The 25,566-nt window shown below is 39.3% G+C and overlaps 1 protein-coding gene across 36 annotated transcripts in view; it reads left to right on the forward strand.

Moving 5' to 3' along the window:
* Window positions 1-25,566, forward strand: part of DLG2 (discs large MAGUK scaffold protein 2) — a 1,003,655-nt gene that overhangs the window by 784,758 nt on the left and 193,331 nt on the right. For all 36 annotated transcript variants that reach the window (XM_062639108.1, XM_062639096.1, XM_062639094.1 and 33 more), the window contains one exon: window positions 16,706-16,808. In XM_062639108.1, the coding sequence (XP_062495092.1) occupies window positions 16,706-16,808 (103 nt within the window). The remainder of the gene's footprint in view (window positions 1-16,705; window positions 16,809-25,566) is intronic.

The following is a 25,566-nucleotide window of genomic DNA, read 5'->3' on the forward strand; positions in this document are numbered from 1 at the left end:
CTCAATCTCAGCTTGTCTTTGAGAAAAAGCAGTACAGTGAAATCCAGCAGGCTGGGGGTGCCATCTAGTGTGCATTGAACTGCTTAGCAAATGGCCCAGTGAAAGAAGTAGATTAATTAGATTAATTAGGTTATGTTAATTGTCCCTGTGCCTCTAATGAATTTGATGATCACTCTGAAATCAATTTCTAAATTTTAGAGGATAGAAAGCTTTGTAGCCAGAGGTTATATTTTGCATTCTTAGTCTCAAAAACATGTTTTTAATTTTTCTTTCATGTATATATTGATAGCACATTTATGTTTTAGGTTCTGTCAAGTAATTGAACATCTGACTGTAACAGTCTGAATGTAAAGGATTTTGAATGCCAATGAAAGCCTTGCAAATGTAGTTAAACATCCATTCACATTATGCCGCCTCACAGCAAAAAGAAACTCTCTCAAACTGATACAGTTGCGGCTGTTCCATGCAAAGTGCATACACAGCCTTAAGGCACAGCACTGAAACACAGGAATTATTCATCCCAGATGAGCGATGGACACGCTAGGCTGCAATGTCCCCCTCACTCACTCTGTTGTGCTTTCTATCCCTGTGAATCTTCCATCCTTGGGTGCACTTTGGTTGGCTTTGGGGTGGAAGATGGCTTTAGCCTGGACATGATGTGGTTATGTGGCACTTTCCTTGTCAATGTTTAAACCCATGAGGAAGCTGGAATACTTTTCCTGCACTGCTGAGGACTATCTTGGCCACTGGCTTATTCTGTGAAAAATTAATTACCTTCCACCTGCCACAGTTTTGGTATGAAAAGGTGGCTGAGGCTGTTTTGCAATATATATGGAAAATCTGGTGAGTTAGCAGCAAAGGGACACAGGAACCTGAAGTTGTGGGGATTGTAAGAGTATGTTTGATCTAAACCTGTTCCTTGACAATGCTTTAACAAAAAGTGAGAAAGGACAAGTAAAAGATGTTTAGGTGCCTTAAAGAGCTCCCTGAGCAGAAAGTTTGTAGGACACTGCAAGAAAGCCAAATAAACTCTTGTAAGTTTATGAGCATGAAGAGATAAGAAAGTCAAAAGCCTGTGTCAAGAACACCATAGCCAAGAAACCCAAAGAACAGAAATGGAATTTTTTTCAGGACAATTAGGTAATTTATTTTTCCTTGGCTAGATGCAGCAAAACAAATCTGAGTGAAAGAGCATTATGAAATCAAAACCTTTCACAGTACATTGTGTTCAGAAATCCAGATACAAATTTAAAAGTCCATTTTCCTTTCTTTTTAAGCAGGGGTACATTTAACGCCATGTGATGCTGCCAGAGTTGAATTTTTAACACTAATTTTTGCCTGCTTGGTAGCGATGTTTTCCATAAGTTCTAATTACAGTTACCAGTGTTGCTGCAGCAGTTAGTTGTCATGCAAGAGTAGTTTATTTGTTCATTAAGCAGAGAGGAATGGAAATTATTGCCAAATTAGACCGCATGCCTATCCCCAGGCAATCACCAAGTCGGGCACTGCTTACTTATGTAGTCACAAATAACTATTATGGATCCGTTTTTCCATATTCAGACAAAACAAATTTCATGCACAGGCTACTTTTAGAGCTGGTTAATCTTAGACCATTGTCTGATGAAAAGTCCTAGACACCGTAATTTTATAAGGGCTGCTGCAGTGTAGGTCTGTTTCTCTCGGTTTATTCTTTCTTGTCTCATCCCTCAGCAACACTTATTTCCCTATAGAAATAGTTTGCCCATTTGTTTCTCAAAACATGACCAATCTGATTCACCAGGAGCAAACAGCACCCTCAAAGCTAGTATTGCTAACTCAAGGTTGGTTAAATTGTGGCTGCCCCATCCCTGGCAGTGTTCAAGGCCAGGCTGGACGGGGCTTGGAGCAAGCTGCTCTAGTGGAAGGTGTCCCTGCCCATGGCAGGGGGTTGGAACTGGATGAGCTTGAAGGTCCCTTCCAACCCAAACCAGTCTGGGATTATTCCATGAAATTTCTTTCAGACAGGGAGCATAGTAAGTGATTTAAACTTTGCAGATCTGGATTTAATTCTCTGATTTAGCTACTGTGCTTCTGTGTGACCTTAGTCAAGGTGCTTTATTTTACTGGGCTTCAGTCTCTCATGTGGAAGAGGATGACCAGAGCAGTTTGCTAATTCATGCTGGTGTAGTGAATATGGCAAACTGTGGTCTAATTGAAAGATGTGTATTCTCACCTTTGGGAAGGAAACTATAAAAATACCTTAAATAGACTGCAAATACATGAATGAGACCCAACAAAACTAGGATATATCTCTGCCCATGGAAGGGGGGTGGACTAGATGACCTTTAGTTGACTAGATGACCAACCCAAACTAGTCTATGATTCTATTAATCTGTGGAATATGAGTTGCATTTGAGTGACACACTGGATGTATACATAGTCCCAGAGTCAGCCCACAAGTCTTGAACAAAACCCATAACCTCTCTAACCTCTCTTTCTGCCTGATGCTGTTATCTTCCCCCTGTACTGGGCACTGGTGAGGCTGCACCTCGAATCCTGTGTTCAGTTCTGGGCCCCTCACTACAACAGAGACATTGAGGTGCTGGAGCGGGGCCAGAGAAGGGAACAGAGCTGGTGAAGGGTCTGGAGAGTAAGTTTTATGAGTCATGGCTGAGGGACCTGGGGTGGTTTAGTTTGGAGAAGAGAAGGCCCAGGGGGGACCTTTTGCTCTCTACAGCTGCCTGAAAGGACGATGGAGTGAGGTGGGGTTGGTCTCTGATCCCAAGTAAAAATTGATAGGACAAAAGGAAACAGCTTCAAGGTGCAGCAAGAGAGGTTTAGGCAAGATATTAGGAACAATTTCTTCACAGAGGGTGCTCAGGCATTGGAACAGGCTGCCCAGGGCAGGGCTGCAGTCACCGTCCCTCCAGGTGCTCACACACCGTGGAGATGAGGCCCTCAGTGCTGTGGGTTAGTGGTGGCCTTGGCAGTGCTGGGGAACAATTGGACTTGATCATCTTAAAGGCCTTTTCCAATCCAGTTGATTCTATGACAGAGAGGGCTTCAAGCCTACAGCCTTCCAGGGCACTGTGAGAGATTGTGGCACAACCTTGGCCCCCAGAACGAGTGAAATTTGAGGTTCTTTTTTTCCAGATGCCACCAGGTGGCATTACAGGATAAGTAATGTCAGAGATCTGCCTTTGGAAGCTGACTAGAACCCGGGGAAAAGCGGCGGTAGCTGTATCTGTTTTCAGTTAATAGACTGAAATGTTTAAAACTTAGAAAGCAGGTTGGTATTCCCAATTGCTTCTGCTCAGAGAGACAAAATGAATCCTACTGAACCTTGAAGGCAAATTGAAGAATAATGGAAAATGTTCTGTTTCAAACAGTAAAATATTTCAAATAGAAAAAAAAATAATTATACTGTTACATTTGTGATAAGATTTTTTTTTCCCCTAAAAGTTAGGATTGTTTAAATGCTGGTTTCTTCTTGCTATAACTCATTATGCTGTTGTGAATGAAACACTTTCCTTCTGGGTTCTGCATGTGTTTAAAATGTAGTAAGGTATGCATCACCAGTGTACATTCATCACTACAACGGAATATATCCCTCCCTATAGCATAGTCCTCTTATTAAACATAATGTAAGTATTATCAGGTAGCATTTTGATTCCTACTTGTCATCAAGACTTGATTTGCTAGGTTCTGTGTGCAGAACCTTTTGTCTCTGACTTGTATAACCCAAACACAACAGCTCAGAATACCAATGGAAGTATTGTATCTCTCTTAGAGCAGTGGATATGAGGTGCCAATATAGTCACTGATTTTTCTCAGATCATGTGAGAAGTCTGGGCCAAGTCTAGACTGAGAGGCTGCTTGAACTCTCATCTAACCCCAAGTTCTCCATCTGTTAGGAAAATGCAATCCCCAATAAAAATCAAACGTAAAGTTCCTTGATGCTATTCCTGCAGTTTAAAATTCCACTTCCAATGCTAAGGCATATATTGCCAATTAAAAGAGCAATGGGAACCCTGTGTTGTTCACTTAAAATCACCTGCATGTGAATAAATGATTTCTAAGAGCCATAAACGTAAAAAGTCCATATGTTGTGCGTAATCCTTTGCTGACAGAAAGCTGTGCAAATCTTATAAATTTAGGAAAGAGGTACACAATACATTTTAGGGGAAATTCCTGGGGAGGCAGGAGAAGGACTATGGTCCTATTCAAACAAACATTGGCACATCATTTTCTGCCTTACAATCTCAAATAAAAATTACATTAACATATGTCTAGCTATTTTAGCTGTCTTAATCTTGCATGTTTCAAAGCACTTTCAGTGCCAAGTGTGCAACTTCATCTTATAGGTAACATCTCTAAAGCACAGAGTTAATTTACACGTGCAAGTTGAGCAGCAAGTTTCAGATTTACAGCTTACGAAGAATGAGTGCGTATTGTTCCTTGAATTCCTAAGGAGACATTGCTTTTGAGTTTTATAATTTTCCATAAGACTGCATCAAGTTAAAAATGTATATAAAAGAAAGAATTCAGGTGAATTAATAGCCATAAGGAGGTAACAGAGAGTATTAGCATTTGGATTATAACTTTTGAAATTATTGCATTTTGTGTCTTTGGACAAGACTAAACTTCAGATTCAGAACTTAAATTCAGACATCTGAATGCTTGCTGTCTGCTTGCCATTAAAGTCAATAGAGGCTGGAGAATGATTCACCTGGCGAGCGTTGTGTAGGGCAAGTTGAATTGCTGTGTAAGCTTTATTGCCTGTATTGATCAAGTATCCATTGACTTTAAGCCTAAATACTTACCACATCTATATTTAGGTGTCTTAAACTGAATCTCACAAATCATGTGTGTTTGCCCATGTATGCGTTATTTTCTTTCAGCTAACATTGTGCTTGTTTCATCACAAAGAAATGTGAAATAAAATTGCGGGCCATAAAATCAGTTTTTATTTCATCCGCCTGTATTAATGCTTCAGTACCTTGTGGTTCACAAGGGCAGGATGAAGCATCGCTGATAGCCTGAAAGTAGAATCAAGAGAAAAAGGAGACTGCTTGCTCTGGAGCAGAATGGCTGCTCCCAAGAAACACATCCAACAGGTTACCTTAAGGAAATAAACAAGTTTCCTGAAGGATAATTGCTTAACAGCAACAGGAAAAAAAGTAGAAAAAGAACAGGCTGCACTGCGAAGACCCAGGTAGTATTCTTCCGATGCTTCTATTTTCTCCCCTATCTAACTTAATCATCTAATCAGATGAATGAAGTTAACCAAATTACTTATTTTCCTCTTGACCTATTTTAGTATTAGGATGTATTTGTATATGGGGAAAGATATTTTCTTTTTTCCCCTGCTACTTTCTCAGAATCAAATAACTATGCATTGGAAAAGGGCTATCAGGGATATTCTATGGGCGTTTCTGTCACAGGTACATGATATTGTATGCACTTAGTCTTAAGACTAGTGTTTGAGCATCTCACTTCAGTACTGTCTCTGACCTGTTATACAGGGCTCTCCCTCACAGAGAAAAAGTGATCTTGGCAGATTTAGGCTGGCTATAAGGAAGAAATTCTTCCCTGTGAGGGTGGTGAGACCCTGGCACAGGTTGGCCAAGGCAGTTGCGAATGCTCCATCCCTGGCAGTGTTCAAGTCCAGGTTGGATGGGGCTTTGCAACCTTGTCTAATGGGAGGTATCTCTGCCCATGTCAGGGGACTGGAACTGGATAATCTTAAGGTCCTTTCCAAACAAACCATTCTATGATTCTATCTCTTATATTGATCAGATTTTGTCTTGTGACTGCCCCATCCTGCTGTCATATTCTGTGAGATGTTTGCTTTCACTTACATTCTAAACACTTCTTTCTACTTAGTTCCTCCTACACAACTCCTACCTACCTTATCACTCACATCTGTAGCAAAAATATGATATGCATTTGAGAAAATGTAGTGTTCTCCAATTTCTACTCCAAATGTTGTATAGAGCAGGATAGAGTGTAAAGGACTTCGTGCTTAATTTATGTTTTATATTTGCTACAGTTAGAATTGACCTTCAGATTAACTTCTCTTACTTTGGTGCAGAGAAGCTTTCAGCTTTCTACTTTAAAATGGCTTTTTGCTCATTGTAAAAGCAGTAAAACTACTTAGGGCAAAGAGTGCATATTGTTGCCTAGTTACAAAACTAAGGAAAATGGCAAATACCATTTGGTTTTCCTTCTCAGGTTTGAGTTGTTTGGGGTTTTTTTCCCCCAGATTACAGCTGGCTTGGGAAGCATTTGAGTCATCTCTGTAGGTCTTGGAGTTTTTTCTCCATGGAGCACCAGATAGTCACTCTTGTGTAACAGTGTTAGGATTATAACAGATACTCCCTTTGCCATACAAGAGCTGTTTGCAGGGGCAGTCACCATATCTTTAGGATGCTTACATCCCTGTGTTGGTGTGAACGCTACATGACTCCATCCTCTGTCATGGGAGAGTCTACAAAATTCTGTGGACTTTGGCTGCAGGGGTACATAAATACTCCCTTTATGGTCTTAATATTAGTCCTACTTAGACAATAAGAAAACAACTATGTAAATTTTCTTTGTAGTAATACATAGAATATTGTATGCTATGTTTTGGGAATGTTAGTATATAATCAAAGCAGCATCTTAAATGGGTAGATCAGTTCAGATGTTTGGGCTATTTTGTAGAGGTAGGACATGTTTGAAAAATCAAGGGTGATCATGTTGCTAAACATATCCAAAGGGTCAGTACTGCATGGTAGGTGATAAATGTGATCGATCTGTAAAAGGGCCCCATCCCTGGCAGTACTCAAGGCCAGGCTGAACGGGATTGGAGCAACCTGCTCTGGTGGAGGATGTCCCTGCCCATGGCAGGGAGTTGGAACTGGATGAGCCTTAAGGTCCATTCCAACCCAAAGCAACCTATGATTCTGTGAAAAATCTCTGAAGAGAAAGGGAGATGAGAGCACAGGTGCTGTCATATGTTAATAGGATCACGCCAACTAGATGGGCAAATAGTGGACTAATCTAAATTCAGGCTTTGTTAATGTCGGGAAGAAGAGGGGATGTAACCCTTTGGCATTCTCCATAGTTAGCAGAAAGATGTAGCTACATCTGGCATAGTTTCCCTTGCCCTAAAGTAGACATTTGACACAGGTCAGATGACCATTGTGCTGTGAAAGTGTGTGCATTTCTGTTTACTGATTATAGAGACTTTTGGCATTATTTGCCTTTACTGAAATAGATCTCATCCAAACTGACCAAACATTCATGAATCTTTTGGGTGGGGAATATGAAAAAAGCAAATGTAAGTCAGATAATTCCAGGTTTTTTTCTGACCAGTAAGGAAAAATGGCTTAAATATGGGAGAATGAAACGCAACTTGCCCTTGAGTGAACATACAGTGGCAAAGTTGGTAATTTTGTGCTGGAAAGGAACAAGGAAGTTCAGAAGAATAAGCAACATGAACTTCAAAACAGCATTCACAGTAGATGTGGAAAATCCCACAGGGAGCAGGTTTTCAAGTAACAATTAATTCAGAAGTGGTAGCTCTCAGCTTTGGAGGTCATATCCTGTCAGGAAAGCCCTAGCATCCTCCTCAACCATAAAAATTCACTGAAATGTAGTATGATCTGTGACAATGTAAGCATTACTATCTGGAAATACCCTTGGAGAAGAGAGCTGGTAGCAAACTGGTTTTCAGTGTTGTTGATAAATATACGTGATCTGATGGCTGGAAGTTGAACTTAAACATATTCAGCCTCAAAACATGATGTGCTTGTTTTGTAGTCAGGGTAACTGGGTTATATTGCCATAGAAGCTCATAGACTTGTCATTTTGAAACTTCAAAATGAAATAGATAACTTTCTAAAATACAAGCCTAATGGAGCTTCTAGGGAAAAATATTACCACTTGCATATGCCGGAATGCTATGGCTGTTGGTGAATGCAGAGCTTCCCTTTGTCTTTTATTAATCTGGGAATTTGACTTCCATCTGGAATTCTCTTCTCCTCTCTCCACCACCTCCCTCGCCCCATCTTTCTGTAATGTATAACATACCTTTCAATTGCCTTGATGCAGGAACTGTTTTCTAAATTAACTCTCACTTTTCCAAGCACATGCTCAGAAGCTAATGAATTTTAACAATTCTCATGAATGAGGTACGTCTCTTTTGCCAAAAAGAGTTAGCTATCAGACCTGTCAGTTATGTGTCATATAAAGCTAGTCTGTTGGCCTAAACTAGAGGCTGGGTTTCTTGCTGTAATGATATCATCAGGTGCCTCTAAAGCGTTCATTTTACAATTGCCTAAATGAGTAGGAATGATCTAGTGCCAGACTGCTTGCTCTTCAGCTCCTAATAGTTTAAGGAGGAATTTGCATTCAGTTCAAACACTCTGACTTAGCAAGTTTTGTTTTAAGACCGTCAAACAGAATTATGTCACATCTGATACACTGAACATTTGGAACGAGCTTTACACCCCTCAGTGTAGCCTTATCGTCAGCCTCACAATAGAAGGAAACTAAAAACACAGATTTGAAAACCAAACTGCTGCTGCTGGACAAAATGGCTGCATCCCTGAGCTTTATTCATTCTGAGATTTGCCCAAGGCTGAACTTTTGCCTTGTGCTTAAACAGACTAGACTCCAGGCATCATTCTGCTCTACTACCCAGCCAGTTTTGGGTTCCTGAGTGATTAAAAAAATTATCATATGACATAAGATGCAAAATAATAGAAACTGGCCATCCATTAAATAGGCTATTTAAGGAATATCGGCAGTGATTTGTTGGAGGAGATTTTGGAGATCCCTTTGAGAAAAAAAAATAAAGTAGAATCAAGAATCATAAAATAGTTAGGGTTGGAAAGGACCTTAAGATCATCCAGTTCCAACGCCCTGCCATGGGCAGGGACACCTCACACTAAACCATGTCACCCAAGGCTTCGTCCAACCTGGTCTTGAACACTGCCAGGGACAGAGCATTCACAACCTCCATGGACAACCCATTCCAGTGCCTCACCACCCTAACAGGAAAAAATTTCCTCCTTATATCGAATCTAAAATTCCCCTGTTTAAGTTTATCACTATAGTGATCATCATCTTTATACAGCAGAAAAGTTCTCATTTTCGCCATGAGTCAGTGAAAAAGTTAAAGGAACACAGAGCATCTTTCCCAACAGATTTCTGCAGCGAAAGGACAGCTCTTGCAGGTTTCCTTTTACAGCCTGAATCATTGACAATACCCATTCCTGGGCTGCATATAGGAATCCTCTTTTTACCCCTGTCAGCAGTGTTGATGCTGTCAAGTTGTATCAGACAGCAGTCTGTGGGAAAGGTATAATTCATCCTCTGGGAGCTGCCAGTTATCAAGTGATTTTCCTCAAGCCCTTCATTTCCTCAAAAACTGTGGTCTAAAGAAACAACTGAAATCACAAGTCCCAAATTTCACTTCTGTTAGCATTCTTTATACAGTTTTGGCAGTTTAGGGAGGCTTGATGTTTCTCTTTTAGAATCATAGAATAGTTAGGGTTGGAAAGGACCTTAAGGTCATCCAGTTCCAAATCCCCTGACATGGGCAGGGACACCTCACACTAAACCATGTCACCCAAGGCTCTGTCCAACCTGGCCTTGAACACCAACAAGGATGGAGCATTCACAACTTCCCCCGGCAACCAATTCCAGTGCCTCACCACCCTTACAGTAAAGAACTTCTTCCTTATATCCAATCTAAACTTCCCCTGTTTAAGTTTGAACCCGTTACCCCTTGTCCTGTCACTACAGTCCCTAATGAAGAGTCCCTCCCCAGCATCCCTATAGGCCCCCTTCAGATACTGGAAGGCTGCTATGAGGTCTCCATGCAGCCTTCTCTTCTCCAGGCTGAACAGCCCCAACTTCCTCAGCCTGTCTTCATACAGAGGTGCTCCAGTCCCCTGATCATCCTCGTGGCCTCCTCTGGACTTGTTCCAGCAGCTCCATGTCCTTTTTATGTTGAGGACACCAGAACTGCACGCAATGCTCCAGGTGAGGTCTCATAAGAGCAGAGTAGAGGGGCAGGATCACCTCCTTCGACCTGCTGGTCACGCTCCTTTTGATGCAGCCCAGGATACGGTTGGCTTTCTGGGCTGCAAGCGCACACTGAAGCCAGCTCATGTTCATTTTCTCATCGACCAACATCCCCAAGTCCTTCTCCACAGGGCTGCTCTGATATGCCCTTTATCTGAACAAGCAAACCACCAGGAGAGTAACAAAGCAAAACCACTTACGGAATACAAGAGTTATTTCCTTTCCATTGGTTTTCAAAAACATGCTTTATTTGAGACTATGGAGCATTGTCTACTCAAAGTTTCTGTCTCTTAATCTCTAAAGCCACAAATGAACCTTGAGTGTCATGATTCAGGTAGTTTTAATATGAAATGTGAGCACTGAACATTTACTTCCTCCAGTGCTGAAGGTTCCAGTTAGACAACCTCTCATTCAGCCATTGATATATATGTGAGGCCTCATGGTCACTGGATTTGCCATGACAAAGTCAATAGCTGTCTTGCATCTCACAGGCAAGACATAGTGGAAAAACCTATTAAGTAGAGATCAAGACGAGGATTTACTTTTTTGAATTGCCTCTAACTCAGTGCTTGGGGTCAGACAAATCATCAGTGTCCTTCTGTCTTTAAGCAGCCTCTAAAATAGTTTTACCATTTTATTTCAGTTCCTGAGTACCTATTGCTTATAGGCTTCAGTTTATCATCTTATAACTCTTATCATCTTGGAGTTATAAGGCACTTGTTAAAATGCAAACCTTCATTTCAGAAGCAGGAGAAATTGAATAATTATTTCTGCTTATACCATCCTTTGAAATTCAAATGTGAAACAAGAGCCCTGCAGCATTATGAGCAAAACCGATCAATGACAGTTTAGCTTTAGCCAAACACTGGAAGGAAAAATATCTTTCAGAGCTCTGTAGAAGGCAAGGTGGTATATGGAATAAATGCTACCAGTAGAGTACTGTCTAAATTACCTAGGTTGAGAGCAGGAGACAAGGAAATCCAAATGCTGAAAACAGAATTAGGGAGAAAGCGGATGATTTCAGAAAGGCAGGAAAGTGAATGGAAGTAACAGTCATGTGTAAAGTAAAAGCTGCAGGAGAGAGGAGGTTTAGTTTGATGTTTTATCAATTTGGAGTAGAAAGATAGCAGGAGCTGCTAAGGAGAGGGAATGTATGAAGGCTTGAAAAGATGAGACTGTAGTGAGATCCATGAGATTAGATGGTGGCAGAAATATAAAGGTGTGTGAGTGACCACACAGAAGGAGGGAGGGTAAAAAAGCAGCAACTAAATGAATTTAAGAGCTAATAATGAGGTTTCCATTTTAACAGAAATTAATGTTCGTACTAAGTATTGTGCTTGATGACTGTTTTGTGTATAAAATTGATGAAAGACTATTTATATTAATTTAAAAATTAGTTAATTAGTATTGGCCTTTTTATTAGCTAACACAGTACTCATATATATTTCATTGGTAATACCAACTGTCTTAATATGGAAAGACTACATGTGTGCCTCTGTCTAGACCTTACCCTTTAGCAATGATACCAAACGCCATTGATCACCTCATAGTTGCTAGATTGCATCCAGTCCAGGCTGGTAATTGAACTAGCTGGTAGCTATTTAGCAACCTGAATGAAACGTTTCATGTTCACTCAGGCTCCAGAGAGTCTGCGTCTTCTTTTCAAAAGCTGTTGTTTATTTCAAACTAAGTTTAAACAGGTTTTGAGGAATTCTGATGGAACTGAGGGGAAATGCCTTTTAAGCTGTCGCTGCAGTAAACTCTTCAGTGAAATTATTTCAGTCTCAAAGTTTGCCAGTCTGGCATCATTCACAAAAGCTACAACCACATGGGAAGCACATGTTCTATCAGAAGAATTCCTGTGCAGTTTAGATTAAAAAAATAAGTCTTTGCCTATGGTTATAGGCTTAACAGGTATCATTTGGAATAATTCACGTGGTCTGGTGAGTCATAAAGCTTGTTGGCTCCTACTGTGAAAGGCAGTGTGTGCAAGACATCTCTTCAATAACGTAATATTAATTTTCCTCTTGCTTCAAAGATATAATGCTTTCGTACCTCTTTCAGCTGCTTTAGCTGCCTCCGTATACTTCCTGGCAAAAAAAGACATGCTAAATGATGCAGCTTGTTCCCCCATACTGTTTCTTGTTTCCCAGAGAGAGAAGAGTTTGCCTTTAGAATGCCCAGCTCATCAGAGCATAAAGACCAGCTCACAGGAGGCATAAGTCATAACTCCAAGGTAGCAAGACAAGGAAAATTGAAAAGGTCATTGAAGCTGCTGGCCCATAAAAAGAGGGAAGGAGGATGCTGGGCATGGAGAACAGCAGACAGGACGTAATAGTATGTTTTCAGTGGAGTTCAGGATGAGACAACCACAGTGCTTATATGTGCTGAACTGTGCAGTTTTAACTAACCAGAAGTGTAAATGCAGAAAAGAAGTGAGAAAAGTAAGAGAAAAGTAATAATGTGAGCCTGAAAATTTAATAGAAGCTAAACTGGAGAATGACGCCTCTTCTCCCCTGTGCATTTCTCTGTTTTTTCTATTTCTAAAAGTTTTCTTCACCATTCAGGCCAAAATGGTACCTGTACCACCAGTTGCCTCAGGGTGGTTTTCCACCGCCATTCCCCACATTTGGTGCCTGTAGCTGCAGTGCTCTGCAGAGCCTCAGTAAATGAAGCTTCGCTTGGCAAATGATGTCCTATCTAAGCTGAGAAAAATCACTGCTCAAGGGCTGTGCTTTGGTGGCACACATAAGTTTCCTGGAATTATTGTATTTTTTGCTGGACTGAATCAGTTGTGGGGCTGTTGTATGGAATGATTGTGCCACCTGCTTGTGAGGAAAATCCTCCCCAGATACGTTCAGATCATCTCTGATGTGTTTCTTTCCAGTGTTCCCTGTCTTACTGGAAGACCATGCTTCATCACCTAATGGTTGACACTATATATTCCATTTCTAATGACTAAGCAGGACTGCTAGAGAACGTGGCTCAGCTTTCCTCTCATCTCTTGTTAATCTGCTTAAGTGTACTTAAGTTAACATACCAAGTTAAAGCAGATAAATAGGGTTCTTTGTATCTTAATGCAAACAATGTCAATTCTAGCTGTAAAGAGTTGTCTTTATTCAGACTTCTGTTTGCTTTTTCAGTCACCGAAAGCTCTTGAGTTCAACAAATACAAGAATTCAGCCACAACTTGCACAATCTGCTGTATTGTTTGTTCCATTTTAAAAAAGTGCCTTTTCCTCACCATTTAATTTACTGTATAAAAGCACCTTGTTGTGTCGGTGACAGTTCAAAGAAGAAATTAAAAGAAATCCTTTATATTTGCAGAGGAGGGATATGTTTTTCCTTTCCCTTCCAATTCAACAAGACATCCCAAATGTTCATTTATTCACTCTGCAGACACAGAATAAGGTGGTTTGAATAAACAAATGGCTGAATAAAACACATTATTCTAGCCTTTATTTGAATGACCTACACGAGTCATGCTTAAGCATTCTAAAAGAGCACAACCAGACTGCAGTAAGTCTTTAAGTGGCACTACCCAGAATTGAGCCAGTTTGTGCTAAGATAGTTTCTTAAGGTATTTCAAAGGGACTATAACTATTCCAGTTTTAGAAGAAGTCTATCTACCCAAAATGTAAATCTTATCTTTCATTTACATTATGATTCAGTATTTAACAAAGTACATCATGCTTTACTTTCAGTCAATACATGCAAAGGCAATTACTGTAATTACTGTGAACTGTAGTTGCATCTTTTCTCCATCTCAGTTCAGTTTTGTCTGTAGTTTTCAACTAGAATCTTGCATCGCAGCACTTCTCTTTGTTTGTAAGCTTTCTAGCCACCACAGCATGCAGAAGAGACAGACATCTGTATAAGCTGGAGGCTCTTCTTATTTCCATTATGTCAAATTCATTTTGGCGTTAGGCATCAGAAATTGTGCAGTCAAGTTCATTCTGGGCCAGGACATCAGGATTATGCAGTGAAGCTCATAACAGCAGTGCTGTTTTGCTTGTTGTATAACGCTTCTTGAAGGAAGTCCATTTAACAGGAAAAGAAAAAGCAAAAACCAAAACCTCTTTCAATACGTATTAAACTTTCCTGCACACACTTGCAATGTCTTTTGTTGTTTTTTTTTCTTGTTCATTTCTTTTATTGATTATTCTTAACATAAACTACCTTAAATTAATTGAAAGCAGAGGCTGAAATCAGATTTAGCAGTTTGCAATGAAATCACGTCAGGGAAAAATATCACTGAATGCAACTGTCGGAATTAAGACATTGTTTGGGGGAAGAAGCGAGACAGGGTATTGTTTGTCTTATCCTTTCATAAACTCATGTTCATTTCAGCCAGAGAGTAAGAATTTGATTAAAATGTGTAAATTAATGGTCTCTTTCATCAAGATTTAACATTGGTATATGAATGTGCTGGTTTTCAACTAGAGGGTTTGGGACTTGATCATGTTTGCTTTTAAATATTAGGAAATAATAGCCCAAAAATCAGTTTAGTATCTACTCGTTCTTTAGGAAGTTAAACTAGGTTATAAGTCCTTTCTAAATTTAACACCTATTATTCTGCAATGAGTTTATGTCAGGTATCGGTGAGCAAAATAGCATGCAAACAGCCTTCCACCTACCTATATGGCAATGTTTGTTTGATTTTATTCTGCAGCTGTGTGGCAGCCTAGTGGTCAGTTGCCTGTTCAACATGACTTCATCTCTTTTGTCTAGCTTGCTCATCATGATAATAAAAATTACAGAAGATAGAATTGATGTGTTATTTTCTCTATGATATATCTTTTTCTTGTTCTTTAGACTTCAGCCACTCAGACCTGTAAGTCCTCCTCAAGTGTCCTTCCTTGCCTATAACCTAGCAGAAAAGTGAACTTCATGTCAGAGGCATTCACTCACCATAATGTGTTGTGTTTGCACCTTAGGCAATCATTTCTTCCAGAATGAGCCTGCAAAGGGCAGAAGGAAGTCAACTGCCAGTTCAATGGCTCCTTGGTGTTCTGTGGAAAAGTGAAAATGTTTTATAACTTAACTTTGGTGGAATTCCTGTCATATTCTTGGTGCATTCATAGGAACTTAGTTATTAGATCACATACAGATAGAACTACTGGTTTTCAGAGGAGAACAAGCATGTGGTTTCTTTATTCTTTCCTATATCCTCACCTTTTATCTATAGAGAGATTATTATGATTTATTAATGATTGTTAGGGCTTCATGTTCTGTTAACACAACTGTTACAGATCACCACAATATTTTCCTATATTGTTTAAGAGAGACTTTCTAATGCAGAGTGAGTGACATCATTCATCTCCATTTCCCCAGCTCAGGAGCTCAGGAATTCAGGAGTACCCCTCTAAGCTTTTCTTCAGTTCATTCTATTACTTCCTTCTCAGGACTCTCTCAGGGACTCCAGTTATAAAAAGGAAAAGCATCAATAATCCATTCTCTCTATTAAAGGAAAGGTGATTTGGATTCAAAATTTTCTTCTTTGGAGACAATCAAGGCTGAGGTTTCCTTTATGATGTAATACAGGCACTGTGCTGCCTAACTATAAGGATTCTGCTCGGAACTCCACGATACCAAATCTGTGACTACAGTGCTGTGTTAATGAGTAATTGTAGTGCTGGTACATCTGTGCCCGTGGCAATCCAGCATCAAGTGTCCTAACACCATCACTGAGTAAAAGTATTTCTTCCTCAGCAGTAGCCCAAATTGTGTTCCTTTCAGGAAGCTTGTATTCTCCACAGAGGCTACAGCCAGAGTTCCTGTGAGACTCTTTTCCTCCTTCACCCTTTCTTTTTAGTTTTCTTTTCTTGAGCAGTCAGAAATGGATATACCTCCTGCTGAGGTTTACATGTCAAAGCCTCCGGTGATTTACTGAAACATTATGAAGTGACACCTGCAGAAGTGAAGGGGAAAGACAAATAAGTATATAAACATATAAGAGATCTCACACACTTCAGTAGAGCCAGGCAGTAGCACTGTCACTGCAAAGCAAGACTCAACAGGAGCAGTTAATACTTCTGTATGTGAATTTTATCTCTTTCTTGGGTTGTTGTAGTGAGGCAGTGAACCTGTGTCTGATAGCAGCTCCGTTGCTGTCACATGCAAGATAAAGGGGTATATCTAGTCAATAGAAGGAGGGGTTGCATGAAAAGAAAATGGTAGATAGGGTGTCTGCTCTGGAAGTTCTCCAAACAGCAGTTTGTGTTAGAGGTTTCCCTGATGCTGCAGACTGGGTTGGCTGAAGGAGCAGTTTCCTTACTTGCAGTATTCTGCAGTGACCTTCAAACACAACAGAAAATGTATCTTTTGAACCTTACATATTAAATTATATTGATTGATTGATGAAGAGATTACCAAAAATGTAAACTCAAGAGAGCAGGAAACCCCAAAATAGCAGTCAGGGAATATGCATGTAACCATAGACAGACTATATGGGGTGTAGTGTTAGTGCAGATCCTCACGACCTGTCATAGGTAACATCCTCCCATCCTTTTTGATGTCATACTTACACTTTTGCATCTGGGCAGCCTGACCTTTACATCCATCAGATAGTTAAAGAAACAACCCACATCTGCCCTTCTGTCTAATGTTAAACTACTCAGATCTGTTGTTGTTTGCGTTCCTCCCGCAGGTGAACGGTATTGATCTTCGAGGTGCTACCCATGAGCAGGCTGCAGCTGCGCTGAAGGGGGCAGGGCAGACGGTAACAATCATAGCACAATACCAGCCGGAGGGTAAGCAAAATAATAAACTTAAATCATATGGTAAAAGATAAGTGCTCTAAAGCCACTGTTTAACGGGGTGAGGCTGCTGTAGATAGCGCTTTTCCCAGCTATCGTCAGAAGTCATCCGGAATGAATATCCAAGTGGCAATTCTATCCCAAGGAAATGGCTGTATTTTTAACACAGACTTGGCTTTTAGAACTATTTGATGCAACAGTAAGAGCTATCTTTAAATGTGTATAATAGATAAGTAATCAACAGTTAATAATTTTATTTTCATTACTGCTCATTTTACATTCTTTTCTATTTTCTCCTTCTGGAGACAGTGCAAAAGATAAGAATGAACAGAAACACCAGGAAAATCTGAGGTTGCTTCAGACTGTCAGATCAGAATCAAAGACAGATAAATGCTTCCTGATAAATGCATAGGACTTCTCATGATTACTTTTGGATGATAATATCATTGTACCTCCAGGGCAGTTAGATCCAGATAACAAGTACTTCCTAGAGAAGATGTTGATGCTTTCTAAATAAAAGCATCAACAGGAAACTCAGCAAAATATAAGACATTCAAGGTGAGATGTATCATATCCAGAACTTGGTGTCTAATATTTTGCTTTCTAGAGTTTAAGCTTGTTTCAGTGAGAATAAGTAGGGATTCATTGATTTTGCAAGTCCAGAGTTAAGCGGCTGAACTCTTTCTCATTGTCCATGAGCTCCAAATGACTCTCTGAGGCTCCCATGGAATTTGTGAAAGGGATATTACTTCCTGATAGAAACTGCGGTTTTCCTCCACAGAGTCATTACTTTGAAACTCTTTCCAGATGAATTCAGCAACTACAGGTGCCTGTGAAGACTTGCTGACACCATTTTATCAGTTTTCAGTAAACAGTTCTAGCTCAATTCACAAGTCCTGCTATGACCTGTCAACACAAGCTGTTGATTCTGCCTCATTGTGCCCAGTCTAGGCCACATGTAGGGCTCAGCTGGAACATGACAGCTCTAATAGCAGGTTCAGCTAGTCAGTTTTGGCAGGGACACAGGGAAGATGAATTAGTACTGCCAGAATTTGTCCAGCATGAGATCTTTCTTTCCTCCAGATCCTGATGATAGCACATAAGGAAAAAACCAACTGGTATTTTAGTAAAACTTATAATTGTGCTTCATATCTGGTATCATGCACTTGAATCACCAAACAGAATAAATTAGGCCATACTAAGAAAGGAGCAGATGTGAGCAAATGCAATTGCAAGTGTCTGTCTTTAGTTAAAGAAATTGAACATATTAATATACAAATGCATAAGTAATAATCAAAGTTATTTCAAAGAAAAAGTATTGAAAAGCAATTCCATTGCAGATAGCTATCCACTGGGTTCTGAATAAAACCATGTTCCCATTAGTTCCAGCAGTCTTGTTTGCTGTCTGGCAATTTTTTACTGCAATTATCACCATGGTGTCTGAGTACTTGTAGCAATCACTGGCATTTCACAGTTGTTCTATGCCATGGTTAATATACAGAAAATACATCACTTGACAGATTTTTCCTGTTATATTTGCACTTGTAGTTGACATATTTTCCCCTTATATTTTACCAGCTCTGTACTATGTCAAATTCTGGTTTAGCAAGCATGCAATTCAAATTATGCTGATGAAATCCATCAAGGATCATATTGCATATTTATTCCCTTTTTCCTATAATGCTGCTTCATTCACCAAAAACCCTGTTGAGGGCAGACTTGTCCTGACTGCTGAGTTCTTGTCAGTGAAGCACAGCCAGTTTTCTGTTTCATGCAGATAGTTCTAAACACGCTGAAGAGAGTGGAGCTGGTGAAGAGCAAGGCCCAAAAGTTAGCCTTTTAATAGAAAATGATTGAATCTTTTAAGATGAAGTATTCAGTAGCTGTCCAGCACATGTAGTATTACTGCTGAAGTATTTAATTTTAATCTGAGATGCTGGTTAATGCCAACTGTATAAATACAGGTGTGAAATGAAGTATTTCTTTCTTAAAGATACCTAACAGCAAAGAAAAAGGACATAGTTTTAAACCAGTTGTTTAAATAACCTTAGCAAGGAATTTTACAGGGAACACAGAAAGACAAACACACTCTATATCAGCATAAAAGCTTATTTTTATTCTGAAGATCCTGCAGAACTCTTTTTGTCCCTTCTCTGTTATTTACATCTGATCTCTTATTTACCATATCTTGATGCATATATTTGAACGTAGTCATAAAATACAGTCTTAAAACTGTGCTTCCCTCAGGGGCTCCTCATTTTAAAATGCTTCCAAAATGTGTGAAGTACATAAGCAAAGTAGGCTTGTAGCTTGATTTATCCATTTTCATACCGGAAGCTCTGAGTTATTATTACAACTTAAAGTTTTTGGGGGGACATCCAAGAATAACCACTGTATATGTTAACCAGTACAATTTTATTTTATTTTATTGCATTGTATTGTATTTTTTTTTATTTTTTTAATTTTTTATTGTATTTTATTTCCTTTCATTTCATTTTATTTATCTTTTCCAGAGCATTAAGCCTTTAGATGCTGTTGCAAACAAAAACGTTCAGTGAAGCCTTTAGCTATTGTTATTTCAGGTTTTAAGTGATATTGATACAAGTGCCAGTTAATACTATAAGCCAGCTGATGATTAGCAATTCAAATATTTAGTAGGGAAAGCTTATATTCCAATGCTTTAGCTTTTATGCCCTAAGGAAAAGCTTACCGCGCACTTATCTTGGCAGTGTCTCCAACAACAAATATACCTTGCTGAGGGGAAAAATAGTGAGGTGGATCCTACAGAAACAGCTTTCATAGTTTAGACTCTCCTTTCCTTGTTTCAGTCAGAAGTTCATCTAAACCTCCTATGAACTCCCCTCACATTACTGCGTACAGACTTGGCAGCAAATCTCATGAGAATGGCAACTCCTGCAAAAATATCTAGCGCTTGCCATCAACTTGAATAGCTTTTCCTCTTGATATTAAGGCACTTTGTTTTCTCATCCTGTCTGGAACAAAGAAGTGCAGAGACTAGCTCACATAGAACAGCATCACAAAGCTTTTGGATGCTGTCAGACTTGTGGTTGGTGATGGTGTTTATCTGAACCACACTGCCTGTCCCCTCAGACGGAAGTGGTCCTGGAGCAAATACTGTGAAGGAGCACAGAAACCGTGAACAAAGGGAGAGTGGAACATAGAAGCAGTGATTACATGAAAAGGAGCTGAATGAAAATACAAGGGGTAGTATGAAGAATAGAGAACTCAGCTCTTCTGCTTTTCACTCCCTGTTTTCCTCATGTATGCTCATCATCTTTTTTTCCTTAATTTCTCAGAGAAATAGAAGAGCAAAAAGAGATGTTAAAATCCAAACAGAAATGCAAATTCTGTAAATAAAAATGTGAAAATATTATCGGGAGCAAGAGGAAAACAAATAACAGAGACTAAAAAGTCAGAGTCCAACATTAAGAGTATAGATTATAGTTTCAGGAACAGGAGCCATAACTCTGGGCTTTTTGAATCATTCCTTACTTTTGTTTTAAAAACTGAAGATCACCTGTGTACTGTACCTTATGTACACACATAACATGGAGGTCATGTAGTGTCAAGCATCATGATCGTTAACAATCACTTTGGATATAGTTCATATGGAGGTTTATGCATGTGTTCAAAGTATCCCAGGCTTCAGAGATATGACTTTTTGTATCCATGGGCAGTTCACATATTCTGTGCATGGTTGAAATTACTAAAGAGAATTTAAAGACCAAAAGCCAGATAGAACAAAATTAGAAGAGGAACCAATCGCTTATATTTAGCTTTGCTCTCCAATTTTTAATGTTCTTGGAAGCATTTTAACTCTCCTCCCAGCTTAACAGCTCCCAGATCACTTAAAACATTGTACAGATACGGAGCTACTGAGCAGGACTTTCTGCAAAATAAAAACCTGAGCCTGGACATTATCCTAAGGTGGAACAGTGTGTCCCTGTTAAATAATTAATTAGAAATTAAAATGGGAACATATCCCACATAGGGAACCACTTTTTTACACTTAAAGGTTTTTATGCAGGACGTCTTTTGATGTTAATGGCAACCATCGCAAATTACAGCCCAGTATGGAAGGAATTAGGGAAGGAAGCAAACAAGCAAAACATTTTGTCATTGAAACTGAAATGTATTTTCAAAGGAAAATGAACTTTGGTTGAAATAGTGACAATTTGTCCTGAAAGACAGAGCTTGGGAGTGGGGGCAGACAGAATATTGGACTCCTCAAGAAGCTGCTAAAAAGCTTTATTGCACATTTTAGTCTCAAATACTCATGTTCCTTCCCCCTGCAGCAGCATGAAAGGGTATAACTTAGCCCTAAGAATATTCAGTGTCAGTGGTCTGTGAGCTGCCTTGTGCTGCATTGCAGTGCCTCTGCAGCTATTCCCTCACAGCAGCCCCTGGAAAACTCCAACCACTCAGAACTTTCATGTGCTTTAAATCTTTCAAGCCAGCCAATTAATTTGCTTTCTTGCATATAGGGAAAACATTCATTGACTGCAGTTTGATTAGTCCCACCAACGGTGAAGAGGTCAAAACGTTACAGTTAGAGAATTTCTGCTTTATCACCTCTTGAATTAGCTGTTAGCTGCTTGCTCAGTGACTTGTGCCTGTGGTGCGGTGAGTAGATGAGTTTAGTTAGAACAAGAGTATCAGATGAAGAGACTGATAGGCAGTGTCTCTCTTTGCAGACATTAACTAAGGAAATTACTGGAGAGCTGTACCTACAGTTAAAAGGGTCTCAGGGCAGCTACATGCACTCCTTAGTTCTTTTGTTCCTGAACTTGGGAGGCATTAGAACAGACCTGACACTCATAAGCAGCATCACCTTTTACAAAAGCATCCTTCTTGTCTTACAAATTCTTTTGCCCTGCCAATGCGTGAGATCTGCTTTTTTTACAGTATCAGAGTAAAAATCCAGGGATCTCTTTCACAGGTCTCTCCCTGAATAGTCATGGATGCTTTTTAGCTCTTTATTCAATTTCATTCCCCGTTCCAGCCTCAGAATACAAACACGTCTCCTGTTTTGTTACAACAGTTACATATATTCCTGATCAGATATTTAACCTTTCCAAGATGCTGCAGGAATAAGATAGCTACAGAATGTATGGGAAGAATAAATTATTCATAGAATCATAGAATCCCATTTTGGAAGGGACCTTAGGGATCATCTGCTGCAACCTTTCTAGGCAAAGCATGACTTAGACTAAATGTCCCAGCACCCTGTTCAGCCATTGTGTCCAATTGTCCAGTGCTGGGGAATCCACCACTTCCCTGGGGAGATTATTCCAATGGCTGATTGTTCTCATCAGTTGGAACCTCCCAGTGAGTAACTTGTGCCCATCACCCCTTGTCTTTTCCATGTGATTCCTTGTAAAAAAGGAGTCTCCATTTTTTTTTTAGCCACCCTTAAATATTAGAACAAATTGTTGTATTTATTCTTCTTTGTCTAGGTCATTTCTATACTTTGAAATGTGAATGCTCATGTTAAAGGCCCCTTTTCCCAGCTGTTGAAAATCAATGTATCTTAATTACTTGGATAAAGTTGCATTAAAGCAGTTGGCTTTCATCTGGAAGCCATTGTATCCAATTGCCAAGGAATGCAAGATATTAAGGTTATATTTCATGCATGTGTATTAAAGAATAAAACATAATCTTGGAATGGCCAAGCTAGACCTGACCAAAAGCCCATTTGCTGGGGATCCCGTTTCCAACAGTGGCCAACAGCTTAGACAGAGAAGAAAGCACATGACAAGCACACAGTGTTATGTGTGCTGAGCACTGTCCTACTGGCCAGAATGGTTGAAAAATCCTTTCCCTGTCCTTGTCAGATCCTAACCTATTAATAGTTAATAGTGCACCAAAGTTCTCCTGTGCAGGAGGCAAGGGCTGCAGTCTCATTCAAATAGCAGTATCAAAGGCTGCTTTTCCCCTTTTCCCTTTTTTTTCACCCTGTTCTTACAGTAACACCTCCAACTATACTGTTTTCTTATTTACTGATAAAGGGGGTTTTTACTAAGTTACAGAATAGTTAAGTTCTTTTCTCTAGCTGGGTAAATGTCAGGCCTATGCCTCCCTTGCTTGTCCATGATGTTCTGGCTGAAGAGAGGTTAGCCTGACTGCAGGTGATGCTGTCAAAGCTAGTTCTGCTGCTGCTGATAATTTTAACACGTTTTGTTTCATCAGAAGAAGTGCAGAAGTTCATGAAACAAGAAATTGTTTCTTTGTTGTAGAGATTTCTGTATAAATTGGTTAACAGTGCTATGTGGCTGCACAGCACAACTTGGTACGTGCTCAAAACTTAAACTCTGGCACTTACCCTTGAGTGCTCAAGGTTATGCCAGCAATACACAGTTAGATGTTGAGATAGGTATCTGCTATTTTCTTTCCTTTGATCTACTAAATGCAGCTTTTGTACCCTTAGGACAAACGCAGCAGTTGCCAAGGTAGTATCCCACTTGTCTGGCCATGTAAGATCCTTACCTTAGGAGAAGCTTTTGGGCCTATTTAAAGCCTTCTGCTTTTATTTTTACATCATTGGAGTGAAGTCTCCAACTTTATCATTTTATTGCAAGTAAAGAAAAAGAAAAACCAACAAAGCAAAGCATATTTAAAACTTAGAGGGCAGTTTTAAAATCTCCTGATCCACTTTCAAATTCTTTTATCACAGCATTTGTTTTCTCTTTGCCTGAGCTGTCCTCACCACAGTTTCTGCTCTACTGCCAATTAGCACCTAAGAGAGACTCTGCCTCTGTAGATGGACAGCACGGACAGATATTTCTGGGGCTTTCCAGATGCCACAGCTGAAGGAGCACCAGGGATTACAAATGTTCTTTTAAAGTCAAGCCTTTGTAGTATTCTCATAAGATACAAAAGGTTATATTTTAATCCCTCAGCTAAATTTGAAGATCACATTCCCAGTAAGGCTACACAGTGTAACTAGTCCAACGCTGAATATTTTACAAAAAGCAGAATTCTGATGGTTTTTTGCTTTGTCTACAATAGGCAGCATTCACTACGCATGAAACAAGTTATTTGATGCATTTTCTTCATGTTTTTATGCAGATTCGTTTGTGTTTAATGTGGTCATCCCAGTCTGCTGGATTGTACTGGCTGTTTTCTTACAGACTCCTGTGCTTTCTCAATTCCCATTTTCACAAATGCTTCCGTTTAAGTGCTTATTTTGTGCGTCAGTCATATTTCGCTCTTGTTTCTATCACTAGGCTTTAAAATTGCTTAAATAATATATTTTTCCATAAAGTTGTCAATGTCAACTGTAGGAAATTGTGCAGGGAAAACATGATTTCCTTCTAAAACCTGTCTTTTCTTGTTCTCATTTTAAATGTGATAACATGAAGTTATGTGTGTGTGTTGGAGCGGGGGGTGTCTATTTCTTTCTTAAAGCTTTCATTATAGTGTTTAGGGTTTTTTTGTTCATATACAGCCTTCTCTGCTTAATTATATTTACATATACACAGAAAAAATCTGTTAAATCCTCATGCTCAAGATTATTAATTGGTTTTCTTTGGCAATTTATTAATTAAAATTTAGTAATTTCCTCTTCTTACTCTTTTGTTAGGATAATCAAGTCTCGTTGGGAAAACTAATAAAGAGGTTTTCGTTTTGCAACAGCTGTTACGTTTGCAGCTGCTAATTTAACCGTGAACTATGGGCTACAAATTCTTCCCACTTTTCTTCCCTGTTTTAAAGTTCACTACACTGAAACCTGCTTCACCTCTGGTTTTGCCCCTCAGTGACAGCTCTTTCAGCAAACAAGACCTTCCAACAACATAAAAGACATGTCTGGATCTGTGTACTGGCCTTGTAGTAGTTTCTGGTCACTAATAGGACTAACAGTTTTGGAACTACGGTGATACTACAGGAAGAGTTTCTCTTTTTAACTGATACCCTGGGTTTACATCTCTGGCAATAAGGGAACATTCCCAACCACGTATCTGTCTCACCATAGTGGAAGGAATGAGAGCTGGAATTGGGAGTGTGCTGCTGAGTTAGCAGAGGGGAGTCCAGGGTTCTTCTCTTTAGAACCAGATAAGGGAAAACCTTGAAAGTATTTCTGAATGCATTTGAGTATTTCTTTCCTCTATCACTCTCTTTCTTTTTTCAATTTCTAATTGTGCTTTCCAACGTGGGAAAAAGAATCATTCCATGCTGAAGGCATTTTGTATTTCCTTTCTTAATTTTTAAACAATAAATTTTACTGTTTTTTTCTATCTAATCCTTTCACAATGGCATCATTTCATACACCATGTGACTCCAGAAGCTCATACTTATTTCAACCTATTCACCTTAAAAGGTGTTCTCTTTCTTTTCTTATGTATTTTTGCACTTTGAAGAGATACAGCTTGTTGGTTTTTTTGTTGTTGTTGTTACCTTCAGTGTCAGATTCTTTTCTTTCTTTACTTGCATTAATAAGGACTGTATAAGTCTGACCTGTTTCATTGCTACTGCTTTTCCCAGTCTTCATGATAACTTACACAACCTTGTTTAGAGGCTATTACGTTAAATTGAAAGTGGCCCTGGGTGACTGGGCTATTAAAGATACTAAACTCTCCACAAAAGTATTTTTTACCTGAACAGTTTAACATGGTTTATTTTAATAGAGCTCAGAAGCTCACTGGAAACCTTCTTTGCCTTTAAGTGAATTAATTTATGTAGAGACATGGTTGAAAATCCAAAACAGTCCATAAACTGGATGAAATTTTACAAT

This window comes from Pezoporus occidentalis, unplaced genomic scaffold, assembly GCF_034315485.1.
Source record: "Pezoporus occidentalis ecotype Australia unplaced genomic scaffold, CSIRO_AGI_Poc_V1 ctg6, whole genome shotgun sequence".
NCBI lineage: Eukaryota > Metazoa > Chordata > Aves > Psittaciformes > Psittacidae > Pezoporus > Pezoporus occidentalis.